The 24,301-nt window shown below is 54.4% G+C and overlaps 2 protein-coding genes across 6 annotated transcripts in view; both read right to left on the bottom strand.

Annotated features, from left to right (window-relative positions):
- The window catches only part of SRL (sarcalumenin), a 47,529-nt gene extending 39,552 nt beyond the window's left edge, over positions 1-7,977 (bottom strand). For 2 of the 4 annotated variants that reach the window (XM_047839204.1, XM_047839207.1), the window contains exon 1: positions 7,859-7,916. The gene's annotated coding sequence lies outside the window, so the exon portion shown is untranslated. Of the gene's footprint in view, positions 1-7,858 lie in introns of all 4 variants that reach the window. The other 2 variants (XM_047839206.1, XM_047839205.1) reach the window with 2 other exon arrangements.
- Positions 7,978-10,189: 2,212 nt separating this feature from the next.
- TFAP4 (transcription factor AP-4) lies at positions 10,190-23,142 on the bottom strand. 2 transcript variants are annotated; one of them, XM_047839389.1, is made up of 7 exons: positions 22,695-23,142; positions 14,404-14,569; positions 14,188-14,286; positions 13,601-13,771; positions 12,860-13,000; positions 12,147-12,299; positions 10,190-11,234 (listed from the first exon to the last, which is right to left on the bottom strand). In XM_047839389.1, exons 1-7 carry the CDS (start codon positions 22,781-22,783, stop codon positions 11,040-11,042), a joined length of 1,014 nt encoding a protein of 337 aa, XP_047695345.1. In that variant the 5' UTR covers positions 22,784-23,142; the 3' UTR covers positions 10,190-11,039. The 2 variants fall into 2 exon arrangements, with proteins under 2 accessions (XP_047695345.1, XP_047695346.1); XM_047839390.1 differs by lacking the exon at positions 22,695-23,142 and adding an exon at positions 16,600-17,039.
- Between the last annotated feature and the right edge of the window lie 1,159 nt (positions 23,143-24,301).

Below are 24,301 nucleotides of genomic sequence, written 5' to 3'. Positions count from 1 at the left end.
CTCAACTTAGATCTTTTAAAAGTTGCTTTAGCTATTGTAGTTCCTTTACACATCTGTATGAATTTTGCAATCAGCCTGCAAATTGCTATTTAAAGGCCTTCTTGGATTTTAATAGGGATTACACTGAATCTTTAGGCCAATCTGAAGAAAACTGACAAGGTACCAACTGCAATGGTCAATTTTATGCGTTAACTAGGCTAGGTTATGGTGCCTAGTTGGAAAGTATCAGTCTGAATGTTGCTGTGCAGGTATTTTTTAAATGTACTTAATATTAAAATCTGTAGACTCTGAGTCAAGCAGATCGCCCTCCATAATGTGATGGGCCTCATCCAATCAGTGGAAGGCCTTAAGAGAAAAGACTCAGCTCCCCACCCTGGAACAGTAAGGAATGCTGCCTCTGACTGCTTTCTGACCCAAGACTGCAACATTCACTCTTGCAAGAATTTCCAGCCACCAGGTATCCCTGTGGATTTCCGACCTTCCAGTCCCCTCGACCTCTCTCTATACACATACATCCTACTGGCTCTGTTTCTTGGGAGAACCCTGACTAACACACCAGCACCGAGCCTTCCATCAACCGTGAAGGGAGGGGGCAGTACTGGGACCTGGGAGAGAAAAGGAAGTCAAAGTCAATGATGCCCCTGCTCTGGGCCAGGCGCTTCACCTGTCACGAGAAGTGGGCGTGCCACCACCATGCCACAATGAGAAGGCTGAGGCTCAGACTGCTACAGTAACTTGTTCAACATCACCTCCTAAGAGCGGAGTGGTCTGAATGTGAACCCGGACGTGCCTGACTCACAAAGCCACAACTTCTCCCATCGATCGGAGTGAATGCCGTCAGGGGAAGAGAGGAATTGGTGTGTTGGTGAAAGGTGGTGGAGGGTTGTGGGGGAGAACAGGGAGACACAGGCTGAAGGGCCAGACTCCAGACCAGGCTGGAAGGGAAAATGTGAGCCGCGCACTGTATAAAGGGCTCACTGCATGTGATTTAAGGACACCCCATTTGGACTCCAACAGATCCTTGCAGAGACATGTTCACAGCAGCACAACAAACAACCCAAGCGTCCATCAGCAAATGAACACATGAACCAAATGTGGTCTATCCCTACAGTGGGATATTATTCAGCCATAAAAAATGAAATTCTAGGGGCGCCTGGGTGAATGAAATTCTAGGGGCGCCTGGGTGGCTCAGTCGGTTAAGCGTCCGACTTCAGCTCAGGTCACGATCTCGCGGTCCGTGAGTTCGAGCCCCGCGTCGGGCTCTGGGCTGATCGCTCAGAGCCAGGAGCCTGCTTCCGATTCTGTGTCTCCCTCTCTCTCTGCCCCTCCCCCGTTCATGCTCTGTCTCTCTGTGTCTCAAAAATAAAGGTTAAAAAAAAAATTTATAAAAAAAAATGAATTCTAATACATGCGACAACACGGATGAGCGTCCGAAATGCTAATGCTAAATGAAATAAGCCAGTCACAAAAGGGCAATGTATTTGTTTGCTGGGGCCATCATACCAAAACGCTGCAGACCGGGCAGCTTAAACAGCAGAAATTTATTTCTCATAGTTCTGGAGGCTGGAAGTCCAAGATCAAGGTGCCAGCAGGTGTGATTTCTTCTGAGGCCTCTCTCCTTGGCTTTGTGGAGCCACTGCGTCTCCTCACTGTGTCTTTCTCATATGGTCATCTCTTGGTCTGTGCCATCTGTGTCCTAATCTCCTCTTCTTGTATGGACACCAATCACCTTGGACCAGGGCGCAACCGTGTGACCTCATTTTACCATAATCACCTCTGTAAAGACCCTGTGTCGAAGTACAGTCACATTCTGAGATACTAGGAGTTAGGAATTCAGGGGCGCCTGGGTGGCGCAGTCAGTTAAGCGTCCGACTTCAGCCAGGTCACGATCTCGCGGTCCGTGAGTTCGAGCCCTGCGTCGGGCTCTGGGCTGATGGCTCAGAGCCTGGAGCCTGTTTCAGATTCTGTGTCTCCCTCTCTCTCTGCCCCTCCCCCGTTCATGCTCTGTCTCTCTCTGTCCCAAAAATAAATAAACGTTGAAAAAAAAAAAAAATTAAAAAAAAAAAAAAAAAAAGGAATTCAGCATGAATTTTGGGGGGACATGAGTCAGTTCATAAGAGATAGATATTGCATGAATGCACTTATATGAGGCATCTAGAAAAGTCAAAAAGACTAAAAAAAAAAAAAAAGTCAAAGTAGATGGTGGGTGCCAGGGGTGGAGGGAAGGGAACACGGGGGGGGGGGGGGGGGGGAGGGGGGGGAGGGGGGAGGGGGGAGGGGGGAGGGGGGGGAGGGGGGGAGGGGGGGAGGGGAGGGGGGGGAGGGGGGAGGGGGGAGGGGGGGGAGGGGGGGAGGGGGGGAGGGGAGGGGGGGGAGGGGGGTAGCGTTTAATGGATACAGAGTTTCTATTTAGAATAATGAAAACATTCTGGAGAAGAACAGTGCTGACGTTGCACCACACTGTGAATGTGCTTCATACCACTGAATTAAAAATCAAAAAGGATTAAAATGGTAAATTTTAACCACAATTTTTAAACATCAAAGTAAAAGGCACCCTGTTTGGAAAGTGAGAGATTAAAAAGGAGGGTAGACTCAACTGAAGAGAAACTCCCGGGTCATAATTCTTTTTTTTTTTTTTTTAACTTTTTTAATGTTTATTTATTTTTGAGAGACAGACAGAGACAGAGCGCAAGTGGAGGAGGGGCAGAGAGGGGGAGACAAAGAGTCTCAGAATCCGAATCTGGATCCAGACTCTGAGCTATCAACACAGAGCTCAATGCAGAGCTCGAACCACGAAACACAAACCGCGAGATCATGACCTGAGCCAAAGTCGGACTGTGGACCCTTAAACCACTAAGCCACCCAGGTGCCCCTCCCAGGTCATAATTCTTTTTTTTATTATTTTATTTTTTATTTTTAAAAATTTATATCCAAATTAGTTAGCATATAGTGCAACAATGATTTCAGGAGAAGATTCCTTGATGCCCCTTCCCCATTTAGCCCATCCCCCCTCTCACAACCCCTCCAGTAACCCTCTGTTTGTTCTCCATATTTATGAGTCTCTTCTGTTTTGTCCCCCTCCCGGTTTTGATATTATTTTTGTTTCCCTTCCCTTATGTTCATCTGTTTTGTCTCTTAAAGTCCTCATAGGAGTGAAGTCATATGATTTTTGTCTTTCTCTAATTTCACTTAGCATAATACCCTCCGGTTACGTCCACGTAGTTGCAAATGGCAAGATACCACTCTTTTTGATTGCCGAGTAATACTCCATCGTATAAATATACCACATCTTTTTTATCCATTCATCCATCGATGGACATTTGGGCTCTTTCCATACTTTGGTTGTTGATAGTGCTGCTATAAACACGGGGGTGCGTGTGTCCCTTCGAAACAGCACACCTGTATCTCATAGATAAATGCCTAGTAGTGCAATTGCTGGGTCATAGGGTAGTACTATTTTTAGGTTTTTGAGGAACCTCCACACTGTTTTCCAAAGTAGCTGCACCAGCTTGCATTCCCACACCAGGTCATAATTCTTAAAGAGACCTCACTTTGCCCTGTAAGAGCTCCACACCGGCTTCACCCCACATCACCCACCCTCCGGGGCTGCCGCTGTCTGCCCAGAGCAAGGCCTGGCCCTCTCCCCAGCTCGTTCTTTGGACAGAAGCTGCCAGAGCCTCTGCCTAAGGGTCCTCAGCCTCACATAGTCCCTGCAGTTTGGTCCCTCTTTGGCCACTGATTTTTTTCCTAGGTCAATCCGTACCTCAACAGTTCCTTGAGGGACTGAGAAAACGGGGTCGGACCCTATCAGGCAGGCCTCTGCATCTGGATCTGCTCCATACTCAGTGCTAACACAGTGCAGAAAGCAACCTTCACCATATTTTCCCATTTATCCTTAGAAGGACCCAAATTCCCATCCATTACAGGAATCCCCTCCACAAAAAACTCTATCCAGCCTCCGACTGAACACCTCCAGGTACAGGGAACTCACTACCAGAGAGTGCTAGTTCCGCTCTTTTGAATACAATGTGAGGCCCAGAACCAGTCAGAGTGCTCCAGGTCACCACACCTGCCACCCCACCTTCCTGCTGAAAGCCAGGGACAGGCACCACGAGGATTCCCTGGAGAATGGAGAATGCCTCTCCCCTGATCTCAAACCAGCAGCCCCCCATTGACCTTCAGTGCCTGCCCAGCCCTACCAATACATTCTTCTCTCAATAGGAGAACAGGAGATTTTCATCAATTCTCTCTTGGGATTTTCAAAACATCCTCTTTATCTGCCACAGGGCGAGACGCAATGAGAGAGCTGATCTCTGAGACGTGTGCAGCACCTGCAGCCTTCTTCCAGTCACTTTCCTGCCTCCTCCTTAATCTGATCCTGAGGCTATCCGCTAAAACAGGCGGCCCCGCGAGGGAACCTGTGACTTAGGCCCCCTAATTCAGGAAGCTCTGCAGCTGTCACTCCCAGCTCCTTTACAGCACCCAGGGTGTGGCAGGGGGAGAGTGGGTTTGGGGAGCACATTCCTTTCTACAGCTGCTGCATTTAGGAGCCGCAGCCCCCGGTCCTACCCCCTCCTCCTGGTCAGCACACGCTCCTGTCCATCAACACAAGAAACTGGGAATATGGCAGGGCCAGAGAAGAGAGGGGACCAAGGCAGGGGTGATACTAACTCTACTCCCAGCCAAGGACTTGTAGGGCAAGGGGAGAGGGAGCAAAACTCAAGAGAGAATGAAAACGACAGACACGACAAGGTCAGCAGCATCCAAGAAAGCACACAGGCAGCGGGGTAAGAAGGGACATTGGGAAGGGCTCGGGTGGGACAAGGTGGAGCCAGAGCAACAAAATCTGGGGCAAAGGATGACACGGCAGCCAGCTTCAGAGGCAGCTGGAGGGTTTGCTGGTGCTTTACATGCTTGTCTGAAGCCAGTATGAGGCCAGTTCATCAACAGCCAAGGAGGCTGAGGTCACAGGAAGGCTCCCACTTCTGCTAGACAACCCTTCCAACACCACCCAGAGCCAGGGCAACTGCTCCTCTGCCAAAGATGCCCCCAAGTCATGGCGTTAAGTGACTGATTCATTACACCCCACCCACGACAGAAAAGCATAAACGTGGCTCCCAGGTATTCATAAAGTATAACAGGAAAGCAAGGACTGAAAACTACACAGAGGCCAGCACGCAAAATGGAGCGATTCGTAAGGCTGATACAAAAGCAAACGGCACTTGATATGTAAGGACCTCGCATGTGTGTAACTTGATCAGTCGCCAATTCACGGTGTCCTTAAAATAAGAACAAACCAATGGCTCAGGAGAAATGAAGTTATTTCTGCTACTGAGCCTCCACAGGAATTTCTTCCGAGGGTTTTCTTAAGAAGGATGCCATAAAATGCACTGATCCTTGAGTACATCAGAGCAGACAAGCGTTTCCATGAGGTTTTTCCCAACAGAAACACTTAAAATAGGCCAGGGGAGGCCACCAGGAACCAAGAATGCCCAGTCCCTTCCCAAAGAAGCTACCACCACAGAGGGTCAATGGTACGTGCTCAGGATGTATTTTCTCCTCCACTGCCACTTTCCCAGCTCCCGCTCAGAGAGGAGAAGGGGAAATTGGCACAATCTATTTTGGAGGACAGTATATTCTAAAACATATTCATGATAGCTGTAGGCTGGAAACAACCTGTAAGTCTGCTGCTGGGCAAATGCCTAAATCAACTGTGGTATATTCACACCAGGGAATACAGTTGGCCATAAAAATCAATAAACTGCTGATACACACAAAAACATAAACGAACCTTAGAGACACTGTGTTGAGCAGAAAACGCCAGACAAGAAGAGCATAAGTACTATATGATTTTCATGAAGATCTAAAATAGGCAAAACTAGGGGCACCTGGGTGCCTCAGTCGGTTAAGCATCCGACTCTTGATTAAGGTTCAGGTCATGATCTCCTGGATGAGATGGAGCCCTGTGTTGGGCTTTCAGCACAGAGCCTGCTTAGGATCCTCTCTCCCCCAAGCTCTCTGCCTCTCCCCCATGCTCTCTGCCCCTCCCCCGTTCTCCCTCGCAAAATAAATAAATAAACATGAAAAAAAATTAGGGGCACCTGGGTGGCTCAGAGCATCCGACCTCGGTTCAGGTCGTGATCTCGCAGTCTTGTGGGTTCGAGCCCCGCATCCGGCTCTGTGCTGACAGCTCAGAGCCTGGAGCCTGCTTCGGATTCTGTGTCTCCCTCTCTCTCTGCCCCTCCCTCATTCATGCTCTGTCTCTCTCTCTCTCTCTCTCTCTCTCTCAAAAATAAACATTAAAAAAACTTTTTTAATAAATAAATTAAATTAAATAGGCAAAACTAGTCCATAGTGATAGAAATTACAACAGTGGAGGTTTCACTCTACACCTACCAGAATGGCTGAATATGCGTCACTATGTTTTTTAGGTTTGTTTATTTTGAGAACCAGTGCACATGCTTGCATACAGGGGAGAGGCAGACCAAGAGGGAGAGAGAGAATCCCAAGACAGCTCCAAGCTGTCAGCACAGAGCCCAACCTAGGGACTGAACTCGTGAACCATGAGATCATGACCTGAGTCTAAATCAAGAGTCGGATGCTTCACCAACTGAGCCACCCAGGTGCCCCGTATGTCATAATGTTCTGACAATATCGATTGCTGGTAAGGATGAAGAGCAACTCACACATGGCTGGTGCAAAATGATGCGTAACTACATACACACGTACATAAACGAAAGCACGTAAAACCGGTAAAATCCGAGTAAGCCTAGTGCACTGCACCAATCACAATTACCTGGTTTCGGTGTTGTACTTAAGGAATCCAAGATGTTACCACTGGTGGAGGTCCAGGGAAGGGTACACAGTACCACCTCCTCCCTGTACCTCTAATTATTTCCACAATTTTCAAAGTTTAGAAAAAATAAACCACTTGAGAGCTTGGGTGGGGTGCTGGGTACATGGATATATATTGAGTTTGTGAAAATTCACGGAGCTAAACACGTAAGCTACACTTCTGAGTATGTATCATGCAATATTTCAGTAAAGAGGTTCTGTTGGGGAGCCTGGGTGGCTCAGTCGGTTAAGCAACCCACTTCGGCTCAGGTATGATCTCACCGTTTGTGGGTTCGAGCCCTGCATCAGGGCTGTCTACTGACAGCTCAGAGCCTGGGACCGACTTCAGATTCTGTTTTATTCCCTCTCACTCTACCCCTCTCCTGCTTGTGCTCTTCTCAAAAATAAATAAATAAACTTAAAAAAAAAGAGGTTTTGTTGAACATGGCCTTGATCATGTCCTTCCTAGATGCCCAACCCCTCACAAGAAATAAAACCCAAGCTTCTTAGCAGGACTTGGAAGTCCTACACCAACCCACTGCCACATATTCGCTTATCCCTCCTCCCAGGCCAGTATGCACAAAGCCTGCAGGACACCATGCCCTTCCAGACCACCAGGCCTGGCCCGCAGGTGGGTGGCCACCTGGACAGGAGCCACACAACACGTGGCTGCTGACCCTGGACCCTGTTTCTAAACCACACGTGGCTGCTTACCCTGGACCAGAGCCACCCTACATGTAGTTGCTGACCCTGGACCCTGTCGCTGCCCCACGCGTGACTGCTGACCCTTGACCCTGTCGTTTCCCTACGCGTGGCTGCTGGCCCTGGACCCTGTAGCTGCCCCACGCGTGGCTGCTAGCCTCGGGCCCATGGCCATCCCCACGTAGATGCGGTCAGGGCAGGATGCATACAAGGTTTCCAAACATGGCAGGAAGAAAAGAATGAGGTATTTTGTGCGTAGCTTCTTACATTCATCACCTGAAATCACAATGTTGCGGATACTGTGACTTAAAATAAACGTCACCTGTTCTTTTCACTGCGGCCTCTTCCGCAGGGCGCGTTCTCGGCGCAGGCGGGCGCAGGATTAAGTGGGCGAGCGCCTCCGAGCGGGGAACACGCGGAAGCCGCACGTTTGCGGCGTTTGCGTACGAGGCGTGCGTGAGAGCGCGCGGGGGCGGGATCAGAGGCGGGACCAGAGGAACAGGCGGGCCGGAGCCCGCGCAAGGCCCACTGAAGCGCCAAAGAGCATGCGCGCCGGGGTGGGGGCGGGGGACTAGTCCGGGAAGGGGCGGGGCCGCGTCCGCGCCCCTGACTTCCGCCGCCTGCTGGGGAGCTCGCCTGGAGTCTAGGGGCGCGCCACTGCGGGTCAGACGAGGGGACTTTCCGGCCCCGCCCCCAAGTTCCTCCTCTGGCCTATAGGAGCTGAGCCGACCCGCGGGCACCGGAAAGAGGCGGAGCCTCCGCCCTCGCTGGGCCTCGCGTTCTGGGCCCACGGCGCCCTCTATTGATCCTCTTAGGAGCAGGACGGAACCCGTCCAGCGCGCTTGGCACCTGGCAGAGAAAAGGGTAGCTTTTCTTGCCCTTGGAAAAGGGCCGTCCCCACTCAGATCCTAGCTGAGCCCCTCCCTTCAGACACGCATTTTAATGTAGCTTTGTGAATTAAGCTAGATACACCCCCAAAGAGAAAATTACAGTTAGAATGCTAACTGAAGGAAGCTGGATTCAAAAGGCTAAACGTTGTATGATCCCAATTATATGACATTTTAGAAAAGGCAAAACCATACATAGGAACAGATCAATGTGGTTGCCGGGGTCTGGACTACACAAAGGGACAATGGGGAACAGTGAGGAGGAAACTAATACCTTGATTGGGGTGATGGTTCCACAACTGTATGTATTTATCAAAACTCACACAACCAAAAACTAAAAAGTGAATTTCACCAAATGGAAATTACACCTTCATTTTTAAAAACACTAAAAACAGAGGGGCACCTGGGTGGATCGGTTGGTTAAGCATCTGACTTGGGCTAGGCTCTGTGCTGACAGCTCAGAGCCTGGAGCCTGCTTCAGATTCCGAGTCACCCTCTCTCTCTGCCCCTCCCCTCCTGCTCACGCTCTGTCTCTCTCTCTCAAAAATAAATGTTAAAAAAAAAATTTTTTTAACACTAAAAACAGAAAGCAGATGATTGGTGTTTGCCAAGGGATGGGAGGAGGGAGAAATGGGGAGAGACCCATTAGGGGATAAGGAATTCATTTCGGAGTGATAGAAATGTTTTGGAAGTGAACAGAGGTGGCGGTTGTACAACAATGTGAATATACTAAATGCCTCTGAATTGTTCACTTTAAAATACTTAATTTTAAGTTATGTGAATTTCAACAACAACAACAAATTACAATTTCTAAAAAAAAAAAAAATTCAGCCTCCTGCCTACCTTCTATTCAATGTCTAGAAGCATTCACTGTGGGGATGAGGATGTGAACTCACTATTCTGCTCTGGCCTCAGTGCCCACATACCTGTCACAATATGCGCATGAGGAAAAGCAAGCCAAGAGGGACACTTTGTAAAGCTGGCTCTGGCCACAGAGGATTAAGAGAGTTATAGGTCCAGGGCACCTAGGCGGCTCAGTAGGTTAAGTGTCCAACTCTTAGCTTCGGCTCAGGTCAGGGTTTGTGAGGTCCAGCCCGTGTCAGGCTCTGCAAAGATGGTGCAAAGCCTGCTTGGGATTCTCTCTCTCTCTCCCCCTCTTTCTGTCCTTTCCCTGCTCTTGATCTCTCACAAGATTTAAAAAAAAAAAAAAAAAAAAGTTAAAAGTCTACCTCCCTATCCAATAAGACGAAATGCCCCTGTGCCAGTAATTTCCAACTTCAGATGAAGAACCTGATGCCCAAAGATCAACTAGCTCGCCCAAGGAGGAACTGACTTCCTTTCTATAGGTGAGGAGACTGAGGTTCAGGGAGGTTACGCAAGATGAGGAAGTGGCAAAGCCCAGGGACTACCAGGACCCCTGAACATCCTGTGTCCTTTCTCTAAGAGATAGGAAGCTGTGGCTTGGTGGTTCCTTCTCTCCTTGCCCCCCACCAAGGAGCCAGGAGCCACCCCTCCCACTCCCAACACCATCTCCCATCTTTGGACAATCCCAGGAATCATTCCAGGGAGTCTGGGGGCCCTGATATCTCATTACAACACCACACTCCAGCTGGGGAAAGTCACTGCTCAGCCACATCCAGGCCCCTCTTGTGGGCCCCCAGAGCACCCCATATTCTAGTCTGGGAAGCCTTTCCTGGCTCCTCAGGACAGCACACACCCTACAGACACAGAATCTAAAAAACAAAGTACAAACTTTATTTTTTTTCTTTATAAAGGCACGGTGGCCTCTTGGTTTTTCCCCCCACTTTCTTAACAAAATATAATAGCTTCTCCTTGAACACAAAGACCTCAAAATTGTTTAAAAAAAAAAAACAAAACAAAAATAAAAAAAAACAAAAAAACAAAACAAAAACAAAACAAAAAGATAAAAAACCAAAACCAAAAGGAACCAACAACAAACAACAAAAAGAGAGAGACAAAGACATTTTTGGGGTGGAAGATGGGAAACCTGGAGGGAGGGGTGGGGCTGGGTGGTGGTGGGGAAATCCTCGAGCTGAGCCGAGGCCGGGAGGGGAGGGGAGAAGGGCAGCAGCAAACCCCAACCGAGAAGCAACGTAGACCCCCGGGGTCCCCAGAGAGCTCCGACCCAGCCAGACCCCCAACCCATGTAAGTGCTTAAAGGAGAAAGGAAAAAAACAAAAAGAGGAGGGAAGGAGTCAGAAACTGCCGGTCTAGGGCTGGCTCTGGGGAGGGCAGCATACCTTGGGGTTTTGTTTGATTTTTCCCTGTTCTTAAAAACATGTTTAAATGAAAAAATGCTTTTTGGCGGAGAGAGGCCAGGCACCTGTGTCAGCTTCCCCCAGCCTCCGGGGCGAGGCCCAGCCCCAGGTGTCCCGGTGCTCCCAACATGCCCCTGCCACCCCAGCCCCCGGGGACCTCAGGTCGGGTGGCTTCACTCAAAGGTCGATTTACAGTATTGAAAAAGAGGTCATAAAAGAGACCCAAATGACGTTGTAATTTTGTAAAAATTCCTCACTCGTTCACCTGCGTTTGCTCCCTGTAGCTGCCCCCCGGCCCCCTCCAGCTCCAAGAGAGGAGAGGAGGGCTGGGGGGTGGTCAGGGAAGCCCCCCATTCCCTGCTGGCTCCTCCCGGCTCTGGTCCATGGCGTCGCTGTCCGAGGCCTCCGAATCGGAGGCAGTGTCGGAGGCGTGGGCCTCCGGGCAGCTGCGGCCTGGCTTCACGATGACGGCTCGTCGTTGTTCCTCCTCCTGCTCCTGCCTTTCCTGGGTGCCCTCGATGTGCTGGATCGCCTGGTGGGTGGGGGGAGGTGGCAGGCTGCGATGAGGGCGGCTGGGGACACTGGGACAGCCACTATGCCCCCCTCCCCCCCCCCCCCACACACACACATACATACACACACACACAGAAATATCCAGAAATAAGCCTGGCAAGACAGTGGCCGGCCTGCCAGAATACGGGGGAAACAAACATTTGGAACTCCTCTGCTGAGCTGCAAAACGCCTTGGAGATCACAGTTCAGGGCCGCCTGGAAGTCACATGCATCTCTCATTTATACATTTCAAAGTCTGCCTGTTCACTTATGGGAGGTCTCTGTTATTAACTTTATTCTTCAATTTGCTGCATTTATGTGCAAGTAAAGTTGCAGGGGTTGATGGGCTTTTTTTTCATTTGGGCTTTTTTGTTTGTTTGTTTCATTGTTTTTCTTTCTTTGGGATGCTGTTGGGTTCTCCCAAGGGATGCCACCCTGAGTGGGGCACAGCAGAGACTTCAGGCCTGACCCACAGTGCCAATCATCTGTGCAGGAGGCGTAAGTGTCCCCCACCCAGCCACTGCCACCTGCATCCTATCCCAGGTCCTGGCAGATGGAGCTGAGAGGAGACTCTGGAGCCAACCAAGACCTAGATGCAGGAACTTGACACTAGGGGGCTCAGGAGCAAAGAACCCTTTCAGCAAACCCCAAGGAGGAAGAGACAGGGTCTTCCAGGCCATGCTGTCCCCCTCTCTGCCCCAAACCTTCTCCAGAGCCACCTCCCACGGCAGACACAGAAAGGGAAACTAGGGAATGGAGACATTCAGCTGCCAGCCCTTCTTCCTGCTGTATTCAAGCCCCGTCTCGATCCCCTACAGCCTGTGGCTCTCACACATCTCGCGCCTCCACCCCCGCTCCCCCGACATGTTGCCTCCTCCTTAAGCCCAGGTACCTGCACGATGGTGTCCAGATTTTGCCGGGACGTGGAAACAGAGTTGATGACCGAGGAGGGGCCCATGGTGACGACGTTGATGTGGTGGGAGGGAGGGGGTGGCGCCGGCACAATCACTGTAGGGTGGTGGGTGGGGGCCGGGGGGGGCAGCAGCTGCAAGACAGAGGCCCTCAGTCTTTTTCCAAAGGTTCCAGGAACTGCCCTTTCCCTGAGAACCCTCACGGAGAGCACGGGAAGGCCCCCAAACACTCTGCCCGCTGCCTAGACACAGCCTCTGCCAACCGCCACCACCTCTGAACTCCTTCACTCCCAAGGGGCCAGCCAGTGTGTGGCCCACCCCTCTTATTTTAAGAAATGAGGAAAAGGCAGTGCAGAGAGGGGCTTCCGGTCATCTGAGATCCTGTGGCCCCTTCCCTCTCCAGCGCCAGGCAAGCACGTCAACATCTAACAAGGACAGTGGTGGGCAGGAGCGTGGACTCTGCGTTCAGAGAGCCACGTCGTTGAGGGTCATGAGTGGGCATGGAATTTAACTTTTCTGTGCCTCAGTTTTGCCATCAGTAAAGCGGGGAGAATAAAAGCTCAGGCCACGAAGGGCTGCTAGGAGGACTCAATGCAATAATGTGTGCAGGACACTGGGCACCCAGGGAGGCGGGGCCCCAGAGGCACTGATGTCGCTCTCGGCGCAGAGCCCCTCGCAGATGCCGCCTGCTCACCTGGGTCCGCAGGTGCTGCTGTTCCCGCTCCAGTTTCTCCTGGTGCAGCAGCCGCACCTGCTCCTGCTGCTGCTGCAGCTGCACCTGCTGTGCAATCACCTTGAGCTTTTCTGGGTACATGTGGGCCTCCAGCGAGCGCACCTGGGGGCAGAGCAACAGGCTGGGGGGACGGGCCCCAGACCACACTCCCAGCGCCCCCCAGCCTCTGTGCAGGGCCCGCGGGACTGCTGCGGTCAGCCTCCCCAAGCTCTGCCCTTCGCCAAGAGGCCGTTCGCTCCCGCTGCAAACCTTCACATGGAGCTGGTCCACCCTCGGGGTAGAGACCAAAGTCCTTAGCACAGCCTGCCAGACCCGTGGTGACTCATCTCCTCTCCAGCCATGGCCTCCCTCATGCCCTGATCCCTCCCACCTCGAGGCTCCGGCCCCTGCTGTGCTGCGTGGTGCACCCTTCTCCTCTCTCTGCGTGGCTAACTGTGAGACTCGACCTCCCCACCTTGGCTCCAGTCACTTGCACGGAGAAGCCGTGAAGCAGCCTCTCTGGAACCGGCCCAATCCCCCTCCCTGGTGCCCACCGTTGGCACGTGGCCTTTACTGCAGCCGTGTTTTATTCCAGCCCCGTGAGAGCTTCTGACGCATGTCCCTCAACCCCATGCAGACAGTGACCCCCCGAGGGCAGGGACCTGTCTGCTTTGCTTCCCACTGAGCCCCCCATGCGAAGCCGGGTCCACCCAAGAGCCTCACCTGCTCCTCCAGCATCATGCGCACCGAGCGCTCCTTGTCCAGCTGCTGCCGAAGCTCGATCATTTCCCGACGCAGATCCTCTGCCTTCTCGTCTTCCCAGATGTCCGGCGAGCCGATGCCCTCATCCTTGTCCTCTGCCCGCCGCCGCTTGGGGGATGAGCCGCTCAGCTCCTGGAGACCCCAAGGGGCCAGTGAGTGCGCCGTGACACCCACATACTACTGACACCACCACCACCAACAGGGGAGTCAGGGGGCTCCTCCACTGCCCCCCAACGCTGCCAAGCCCAGGGGCGCTTGCGCCGGCCCCAGGGAACCCCATTCTGCAAATCCAACAAAGGCCAGAAAGGTGATTCTAGAAATCACCTGGTTCCTTCCAGAGCCCAGCCCACTGCACTTGACCGATGGGTAAACTGAGGCCCAGGCAGCAAGGCAAATGCCTCAAGTAGGCAGGTCGGTGGGGAAGATTCGACCCGCAACCACATGGGAGTCCCAAGCCACCGCTGAGCCGGGACACGCCCACACCAGGGAAACGGAGTCAGGAGGGGGGCAGGGCACTGAGGTAGCAGGCGGCCTCCGCGGGGCGCTACCTGGATAAAGCGCTTGAGCTGTGTGTTCTGCTGCAGGAGCCTGGTCTTCTCCTGCTCCAGGGAGAAGATGTACTCCGCCGTCTGCTGGAGAATGGCTGCCTGAGGGTGGGAGGGACAAGTCAGGGACCCCGGCAGGCAACGTCTGCCAGAGCTCGCTTTCTTCTCCCCGCTTGAGCCAACCACTTCCTCCAGGAAGCCTTCCCGGCCCCAGCCCACCTTGCTGAGCTTCTCTCCATCTGTGTGGGGGATGAGGGTCTTGAGGGACTGGAAGCCCGCGTTGATGCTCTGCATGCGCCTCCGCTCGTTGCTGTTGGCGATCTCCCGCCGAATCCGCCGCTCCTGGTCCCGCTGCGTCTCAGGGGTCAGTGGAATGTTGGCAAGGCTGCAGGGAAGGACACAGACATGCTCAGGCCGGGTGCCCTCCGTGCCCTGCCCCCATGGGACCCTGTCTTCACAGTTCATCTCCAGAGGGCCCAGTGTAACTCCAGTGTAACTTTCATCCCTCCACTGCAGAAGATGCCAGATCTGTCAGATGCCTATGCCCCCAGCAGATCAGGAGGGTGATGGAGTTGTATGCCCTGGGACGCACTCAGCCCCAGGTCCCGGCCCCGTGTGTGGCAGCTGTGGGTGCAGCCCGGAAGCCTGAATGGTTAACAAGAATCTCTGTGATTCTGATGCAGGTGGTCCCAAGAGCAGTTGGAGACACCTGTCCCTGGGACACCTCTGAGTGTCTTACTGGGCACCTGGACCCCCTCCTTCAGCACTGCAGGCTTGAGGACTGAGGAAGATGGTTCCCCATCCCCACAGTCATATTTCCAGCCACACACTCATCTGCCAGTCCCCAGCCCGGCCCCAGACACCCCACGCTAAGACTTCAAAACTGAGACAGGAACCACTCACTCCAAGAAAGGGACGCCAGACCCACCACCCCTGGAGACACTTCTCCCCCAAACCCACCCACCCCAAGAGGCAGGCCCTGTGCCAGAGGAGCAAGGCTCCCAGCACGCAGTGGGCAATGTTACTGCATATTATGTGATTGCATCTTACAGGAGCAGCAGCCAGTGGGGTGAGAGAGAAGGCAGCCAGCGGAAGGGGGAGAGGCTATGGGCCCAGAGGCATTGGCAGGAGGCAAAGACGGCAGCGGGGCCTGTGGGCCCAACGCCACTGCTCCCGAGGGGTGGGCCTGTGTGTGGCCTGGAGGAGGCATTCCCCCCTTTCCCGGCCCTCTTCTGAAACTCCCCCCGCCCCTGGCCTGATGGCTTCCAGATGCTGGGCTCCCAGAAGAGGCCACCGGCCCCACCCAAAGCCACAGCCCTGGCTTCTTCCTGAGGGGCCCTCCTGGGGTGACCTGGTCCAGGCCTGGGCCAAGAGAGCTCACCCCCCTGGTTCTGGAGGAATGGGGAAAGAACCGCAGGCAGCCTTGTTCCATTGATGGGAACCCTGAGCTCCAAGAGGTGCCCAAGCCCCCATGCCCACTCCCAGACAGAAAGAAATTTACTCAGAAAGCCAGGAGAACGAGTCTGCAACAGCTGGAGGGAGGCAAGGCTTTTCCTGCCCGCCCCTGGCCCACCTCAGCTGTCCCACTGCAGGCCTGCAGGACCCCGGACTTGTCTTTGCCCCATCCTGGGCCTTGGCCTCCTCTCCTGACAGAGAGGGTAGTCCATGGAGGGTGGGCTAAGAGCAGGCTCCACATCAGTTGCAGCTGGGGGCCCACAGACAAGCCCTCTCCTCCACCAGCACCCTCAAGGCCTCCCTGGGCCCCCTCCTTCAGGGTGCAGCTTCCTCACAGGGCCTATGGAATATCGATGCTGGGAAAGGGGTCCACAACCCTTTCTTTACAGATGAGACTTAGGACGCAGAGTGAGATGGGACAGAGTTTTAGAGTAAGACTGCCAGTCATCTGGGTCCTGACTTCTGGGCCAGGGGCACCTCACTTCTCGCAGTTTCCCTGCCCCTACAGTGGAAGTGGACAGGTGGACGGGGTGGCTGGAGACAGCAATGGAGAGGATACAGGTCAGAGACCTGATATGCAGTGGCTTGCCTGTCCCTTGGGGGCGTTAGAACCTAGTCCAGGTTCCCCTGGTCTGGAAGTGCCCTCGAGACCCTCTGTAGTGGGTGGATTACAGAGGTGGAATGGGGAGCCTGGCTGGCTCAGTAGAACATGTGACTCTTAGGGTTGTCAGTTTGAGCCCCATGTTAGACAAAAAGCTTACTTAAAAAAAAAAAAAAAAAAGTCTTGAGTTCTATGCTGACTCAATTTGCTGGAATTTTCTCATTGAGTTGTCACAATCTTCCTGAGTCCAGTGGCCTTATGATTCCTGTGTGGGTTGAGGACATAGACTTGGGAAGGGAACAGTTCCAGCAAGTGGTGGGGCTGGGACTTGAACCCTGATCCCAGAGCCCTGCTCTTACCCACAGGACAGAGTGGGCTCTGCACCGTCCCAACAAAGCCAGACACCCAGACAGACAGATGACAGTTGACCCTGTAGAAAGGACAAAGCATGGGGTATGCACAACCATCATGCAGAACATTTACATTATTCCCATTTGACTCCCATGGACACCCAGCTGGGTAACTGTGTTGCAATGAGGAATCCAAGGTCTGAGGAAGGGAAGAGCCCAAGGTCAGACAGCCAGACCAGGGCTTAACAGGCACCTGCGGATGCCAAGCCAAAGCTCGGCTCCCCTCACCTGCTGATGGCACCCTCTACTACTGATGGCTCACAAATGGCCCCACTGCTTACCAGAGCCCTGTGTATGGCCTCAGCAGATAGTGTGCCCCTGACCCTCCTGACAAACAGTGGGACAGGCACAGAAGTGACCTGCCTATGAAAGATCAGGCAGAGCAGGGTACAGCTGCACTTTCCAGCCCCCACTGCCTCCCAGCCAGGTCCCATCAACTGCCCTCCCAATCCCCCCAGAAACCAGAGTTCAGCCCCACCTTCCCCAACCAGCCAGCTCATCTGCCCACGAAAACCTCTGCCCTGGGGAGCAGACCCTCAGCTCCTTCCTTCTCCCCAGGATGCTCAGGAGCCGGGGAGACCAAAGGAGAATGAAGGACCCAGGCAGGGAGCAGAGGCTTGTTCATCCTGGTTCTTCCCAATGTTCTATCCATTCTTTCCCTTTTGCCCAGTCCATCAGCCCAGCTTCCTGGTTCAGGAACCAGCTGCTGGCTAACCTAGCGCACCCTTAAGTCCCAGAAAACAGATTTCACCCCAAAGCTGCAGTTTTTTGTGAGGACTTGGGTTGCCACCAAGACCCTCCCGGGTAACTCACCTAAATAGCCCCAGAAGTACCAGCTGACAGTTTCTTTAATAGAACGTGGACTAACCAGGGTTTCTGATTGGTGGAATGTTGACTAATCCGGGATTCTGATTGGTGGAATCATGGCAAACCCAGAGTTCTGATTGGTGGGAGTGCTGGCCAACCAGGGGTCCTGACTGCTGACCAACCAGCGATTCCAATAATGGACGGCTAATCCCACAGATACTGTACTAGATAAAGTGGGCTTTTCTGCAAATGCCTGAGAATTTCTCACATTTCTTTCTAAGTTTTGCACACGTAAACATGATTTACAGGAATTGTAAGGTCCTCTGTCCCCTCCACATCAACTTCAGACTCCGAGGTGAGCAGTGAAGTTAGCCTGGTCCACTGACACCCAGGGTCTCTTGCTTCTCACCCTCCCAGACTGCCCTCTGACAGCCAGTCTCCTGGAGCTGGGCAGCCAATGGCCAAGAAAAGTTTGGGTACCAGCCCTGGGTGCCAAGATTGCCACCACGGTACCAGAGTACCCTCAAACAGCCCCCTGGGAATAACACCAGCATACCAATCAGAAGTTATGGGGAAGGGAGCACACTTTTTTTTTTTTTTTTTTTTAATGTTTTTATTTATTTGAGAGAGAACGTGAGCTAGGGAGGAGCAGAGAGAGAGGGAGCCACAGAATACGCAGCAGGCTCCAGGCTGTCAGCACAGAGCCTGACACCGGGCTTGCACTTGTGAACTGCGAGATCATGACCTGAGCCAAAATCGGACACCGACCGAATGAGCCACCGGGCATCCGGGGAGCTACTCTTCAAGACAGGATCCTGACCTGTACCTGTCCTTTCTGCCCAGCCCAAAAGCATGTAGCTCCCATCCCCCTATACCCCCATGCCTGGCCTCCAGCCTCAGATTAGCCACTGAGAACTCTCACTTACACTGCCCAAAGTCACTCACACACCTGCCACTCAGTGACTACAGTGTGAGGTGGGAAAGCCCACGCGGGATTTCTCCCATACCCCAAAAGGAAGGCAGGAAAGAAGGTGACCCTCAGCAAGGATGTCCAAGTCACTTGTCCTCTGCAGCAGGTACTGAAGCAACCCAGGGCCTTCACCCAGCCCCGCTGCTTGAATCCATACACCACACTCTGACCAGCCTGCCACCCCTACCCTTGGTCCCAGAACAAACCCTGTCTAGGCTGTTCCCATCAGAAACACCTCATCCCTCACCTCCCCTCCTCAGACGGAGCTCCCTGAACTGTGTTCCAGTACAAACCACCCCTGCCACTTACTAGCTGTGGAACCCCATGCTTAGCTACTTCATCTTTCTTTTTTTTTTTTTTTTAAATGTTTATTTTATTTTTGAGACAGAGAGAGACAGAGCATGAACGGGGGAGGGGCAGAGAGAGAGGGAGACACAGAATCGGAAACAGGCTCCAGGCTCTGAGCCATCAGCCCAGAGCCCGACGCGGGGCTGGAACTCACGGACTGCGAGATCGTGACCTGAGCTGAAGTCGGCGCTTAACCGACTGAGCCACCCAGGCGCCCTGCTACTTCACCTTTCAAAGCCTCAGTTTCCCCACCTGTGAAATGGGGAAACATTGCCTCACTTCACAGGATCAGGGTGAAATCTAAAGACACAGACAAGGGGCACCTGAGTGGCTCAGTCTATGGAGCATCCGCTGGATTTTGGCCCAGGTCATGATCTCAGTTCAAGGGATCGAGCCCTGCAGCAGGTTCTGCACAGAGCCTCCTTGGGATTCTCTGTCTCCCTCTCTCTCTCTGCCCCTCCCCTGCTCTCTCTCTCTCTCTCTCTCTCTCTCTCAAAGTAATAATTTAATTTAAAAAATTAAAGATTAATTTAATTAGTTAATTAAATTAATTTAGCTTAAAAAAATTAAAGACACAGGTAGAGCGTGTGACTCTTAATCTTGGGGGTCGTGAGTTCCAGCCCAGCAGGGATTACTAAAATAAATAAATAAGAAGTAAGTAAATAAATAAATAAATAAATAAGCAAGCAAACAAGCTTAGGTTATTAAAAGAGAGAGGGATCGGGGCGCCTGGGTGGCACAGTCGGTTAAGCGGCCGACTTCAGCCAGGTCACGATCTCGCAGTCTGGGAGTTCGAGCCCCGCGTCAGGCTCTGGGCTGATGGCTCAGAGCCTGGAGCCTGTTTCCGATTCTGTGTCTCCCTCTCTCTCTGCCCTTCCCCCGTTCATGCTCTGTCTCTCTCTGTCCCAAAAATAAATAAACGTTGAAAAAAAAATTTAATAAAAAATAAAAAAAATAAAAGAGAGAGGGAGGGAGGAAGAAAAAAGAGAGATACTGAGAAAAAGAGGATGATTTGTTTTTCCAAAGTTTGTACCCAGGACTCCAGGAAAACCCAAGCTCTCTCTTAGGGGACTGATACAACTCTTTAGCACTAGGAGACTGAGCTCTTAGGACAGGGCCAGTTTTGGTTCCTAGCACAGAGTAAGTACCTCATAAAAACCAGATCAAGGGGGCACCTGGGTGGCTCGGTTAGTTAAGCCTCCGACTTTGATTCAGGTCATGATCTCATGGTTTGAGTTCGAGCCCCGCATCAGGCTGTCTGCTGCCTATCTTTTGTCCCCCTCTCTCTCTGCCCCTACCGCGCACTCTCTCTCAAAAATAAACATAAAACAAAACAAAACAAAAAACAAAACAAAAGGACCCAGCACACACTCCAAAGCCCCTAGCTGCTCTCTAACTCCTTCTGGGAACTGGTCTCCCACCCCCACCACCCCCACCAAGGGCAGTAGGTAAACACTCTAAGACCACAATGCTTCTGCTTCCAAGAGTGTGAGTGTCATCTGAACACATACCAGGTGCTTTCCACACACACAACCAACCTTTACAGGTGCTCTATTTTAAAGAAGCAGAGAGCATTGAGACGACACAAGTCCAAGACCACACAGTTTGGGCAGGAGCAGATATGAAGGGGATGCGGGGATGGGGGAGACACGGGGACTCACTGTGCAGTACGGCCCCCTCCAGTAGATCTGGGAGAAGGATGCGAGAGACAGGGGGCCCTTCAGGCACGGAGGGATGGAACAAAGTCCACCAGCTTGAGAAGCCAGTCCACACAACCAAAAGGTCCCGCCCCACCCACACACTTGATCCCACCTCACCCCACAGCTCCTTCTGAAAAGGAACAAACCCAGAGGCCCCAACGCCACACCCAGCACATGGGCTTACAACCGTCTCACAGATAGACAGGCTCATGGCACTTGGCCCCTGGGGACTGCTGGACTCCCCTAAAGGGGGGCTTGGGACAGGGACAGAGTGAAACCAGAGTCCTAGGAGGCCAAGAGAGGATTCAACTAAGGCCCAGGCCTGGTGGCCAGAGGTCCCTACTGTACCAGGCCTGTACCAGGGTCAGGCCCAAACAGCATCTGGAGCAGCTCAACCCCACCTCCCCAGTGCCCAGCCCTTCCCGGTCAGACGGGTCTCCAGGATCAGGGTTCAAGTTCCAGCCCCACCACTTGCTGTAACTGTTTGCTTCTCAAGCTTGTGTCCTCATGGCACACAGCAATCACAAGGCTGCCAAACTCAGGAGGAAGATTGTGAAAATCCAATGAGAAAAATCCAGCAAAACGAATCCCTAGAACATATTAACAGCAGCAGAATTTTTTTTTTCTTCTTATTACAGCTAGGTCCTCCAGGTAGACCTTCTGGAAGGGCCACCCCTCTGGCTGCCCACCACCCTGAACTTGAGAATTGTTAAGGTAGAAACCCTGAGGCGGGTGGGGTGCGTGTATACATGAGCAGCAACCATCCCCAACCTCATTTCTGCAGCCCCTGGTGTCCACCAGCCTGGGCCACACCGCCCTTGGCTCCTCCTCCCTCAATCCCCGCCCAGCCTGCCCAGGGCGGCAAAGCACGTGGCCCCAGCCCTAGGGAGCCATTTCGCTCCCGGAGCAGCAAGGCCATACAGGGGCTGCAGATCCCACACTTGGGCGCACAGGAGAGCCCCAGCCGCTGTACTGCCGTGTCCCGCAGGCAGTGCTCAGTGCAGACGCCCAAGCCCTTCTCCTGGCCATCAGAGTTCCGGACATGTGCATTTTAACCAGTGTCCAGGGAAATGGAATGCGAGTGGCACACGCACCCATCACCCTTTGGTAAAGGGTGGACCTGGAACAACCCGGACCAAACTTGGAAAGTGGCTCCTGGGGAGGGCCGAGGACCTGGAATCACACACCCACACGACTGGGAGACTGAACGGTTTCGGTTTCTGACTAGGGGTGGGGGTGTGGGGGGGAAAGGGGTGTGGATGGGAAAGTTTGCAGCCGAGATCGGCGGATGGAAGGCAGCAGCCTTGTGAGGCCAAGGTCAGCCTCTGATGCCCCCTCCTCAAAAGGCGCCTCCACCGGGCCTGCCGGGCCCATCCAGCTCGCGGCAGCCGAGCTTTGTGCGAGGAAAGCGTGGCCCCGGCGCGCCTACATCTCCCACAATGCCGCGCCGGCGGGGCTCGGGGAACTACAGCTCCCGCGAGGCGGCGCGCCGAGGTCCGCCTACTCCAAGAGGGCTGCAGAGTCACGTCCAGGCCTCGCTAGTAAACAGCGCCCGGGCGCGGGCGGCAAGCGAGCGAGCGGCCGCTAACGTGCCCGAGTCCGCGGCGCCCCCGGCCGGCAGCGCCGGCCTCTAGGGTCCCACCCATCCCCGCGCCCCTACTCGAGCACGCCCCCCGACCCCGCCGCAGCCCTGCTCCCAGCAAACACACCACCCGGCTCCCCGATCCCCCCCCCCCCCGCCGCTCCCAGAGCCGCGGCGTGGCTGCATTGTAGCAGACCGCGCAGCAGCCCCACGCGCGGCCCGCGCACCCCAAGCCCTCTTGGAGGGAGGCACCCAGAGACAGCGAAGAAGGAGGGAGAGGAAGGAAGCCGCCGCGGGAGGGGGGAGGAGGAAGCGCGGGGGGAAAAGCCACCAGCACCAAGCATGGCCGGGACTGCTGCAGAACCACGTGGGTCTGTTTGCAATTTACAAACGTCGCGACTCGCCCGCCTGCAGCGGACAAAAGTGACCAGGGCCGCTCGGGGCCCCCACGTTCCCGGGGACGAGGGTCCCCCGGCGGCGCAAGCCCAGCTCGCGGGGCTGTAGCCGCCCCGGAGGCTAAGAAAGGCGAGCGGGGTCGGCAGCGCGGGCCATGCGTGCGCACACGCGCGCCAGCCCAGGCGGGCTGGCCAGGGGCTGCAATCATGGGAAGGGGGTGGGGGGGAGGAGGAGTACACACCTACAGAGCCCTCCTATCACTTCTTTCTCTGTTTTCCTGAAATGTTGCAAAGAGGGCACCTTCTGAGTGGGCACCATGAAATACTCCATAGCGATCGGCCCCCCTCCTCTGCACGAGCCGGGTCCCGCGGTCCGCCGGAGAATGCAAGATGGAAATCCGAATCAAAGGGCAGCGCCGGACGGAGGTGCAGAAACGGCCGGTCCCAGATGCTGGCGGCGGCGGCGGCGGCGGCGAGGGGAGGGAGGCGGGCGGGAGGGGCGGGAGGGAGGTCTCTCCGGCCTGCCTCCCCGGGCGTGTGTATGTGTGTGTGTGTTTGCAGCTGATCAGATGTCTGTTTCAAGGCGGGAAACAGCTGGTGAAAACTCAGCACTCCCCCGGCCTCCTTCCGCGGAGTAAGGAATTGCATGTAAACAAAGGACTATTTGCAGCGCCCCCCGGGCGGCGCGAGGCCCGGGCGAGAGGGGCGCGGGCCCCCGGGGGCTGGTTGCGGCCAAAGTCTGCTAGCCTACCCCCCGGCACCGGGGGCCGGGGGCCGGGGGCCGGCTGGGGGGGGCGCGGCGTGAATGGAGCGAGCTGCGGCCGAGCTACATGCGCCACTATGGGTGATGAGGTCCATCAGCTGACAGGTTGGCAAGCGTTGCAAAAAAAAAAAAAAAGAAGAAGAAGAAAAAGGGGCCAGCCACCGCGAGGGAGCCTAGCCCGTGCGCCAGGGGTCCGGCGGGGACTGGCCGATGCAGGGTCTCGGCGCTCGGTGGCCCTGGGGGGCAGAGGGCGCGCGGCTGGACCCCGCGCGCCGTGGCAAGGCGGTTTGGGGTGCTGCTCGGGGCTTTTTCTTTTTCACGGTTGCAGCTGCACGGAGAGGAGCCGCTCTGGCGCGCTCCCTCAGAGCCCAGGGCCCCCTGGAAACTTGCGTCACAGCCACCTCTTCCCACATGTAACTTGGGGCCGACTTCGGAGGCCGGCCAACCCCCTCCCTCCCTGCCTGCCCAGTTGGCCGCCTAGCCCGGGCTCTGGAGCCTGGGAATCCCGGAGCCGGGGTGGAGAGAGCAAAGGGGGGCGCGTCGGGCGCCTCAGATCCTGAGGCTGCCTTACGAAACGGGGGCCCCGGTGGGGAAAGAAGGGTGGAGGCGGGCCAGGACGGCCGCGGCCACGGGAGCAGGCTGCCAGCGCGGCCCGGAGGTCTGGTGGCTGCTGCCGGGTATCCCCCTATTACCCACTCCACCCCACCCCCTTTCCCCCTCCGCGGGGAGGCTGGACAGACGCAGATGGAGGGCTGCCGCCTCTCATTCATGGCTAAATTAGTACGGGACCTGCTCCTCCGCCAGGGTGCGCTCTTACTACGGGTGATGGCCCAGGGCGGGGAGGGAGGGACGCCGTGGTGGCCTGCTTCCGCACCCCCCCCCCCCCCCCCCAAGTCCCCTGTCCTGGCTCCTGGAGGGTTGGCTCCGGGCTCAGGAAGACCACGCCTGCCTTGGAATGTCCTCCCTCCTGCCCACCGCCTTTCCCAATCCCATCCGCCTTCAAGGTTCCGCCCAAATCGCGCCTCCTAATTAAAATATTGCTAATAATAATAAGTTACAGTTATTTTGGGAACTATTATTATTATT

The sequence above is a fragment of the Prionailurus viverrinus genome, chromosome E3 (genome assembly GCF_022837055.1).
Source record: "Prionailurus viverrinus isolate Anna chromosome E3, UM_Priviv_1.0, whole genome shotgun sequence".
NCBI classification, from domain to species: Eukaryota; Metazoa; Chordata; class Mammalia; order Carnivora; family Felidae; genus Prionailurus; species Prionailurus viverrinus.
This window is presented reverse-complemented; position numbering and strand designations above follow the sequence as displayed.

Coding starts and splice junctions, on each gene's coding strand:
- TFAP4 (XM_047839389.1), bottom strand. CDS start 22,783: ATGGAGTATTTCATGGTGCCCACTCAGAAGGTGCCCTCTTTGCAACAT. Junction 14,570..22,694: donor GTGATAGGAGGGCTCTGTAG/GTGTGTACTCCT, acceptor CCTTCCCTGCAG/CCTTGCCAACATTCCACTGA. Junction 13,772..14,187: donor AGCTCAAGCGCTTTATCCAG/GTAGCGCCCCGC, acceptor TGGGGTCTCCAG/GAGCTGAGCGGCTCATCCCC.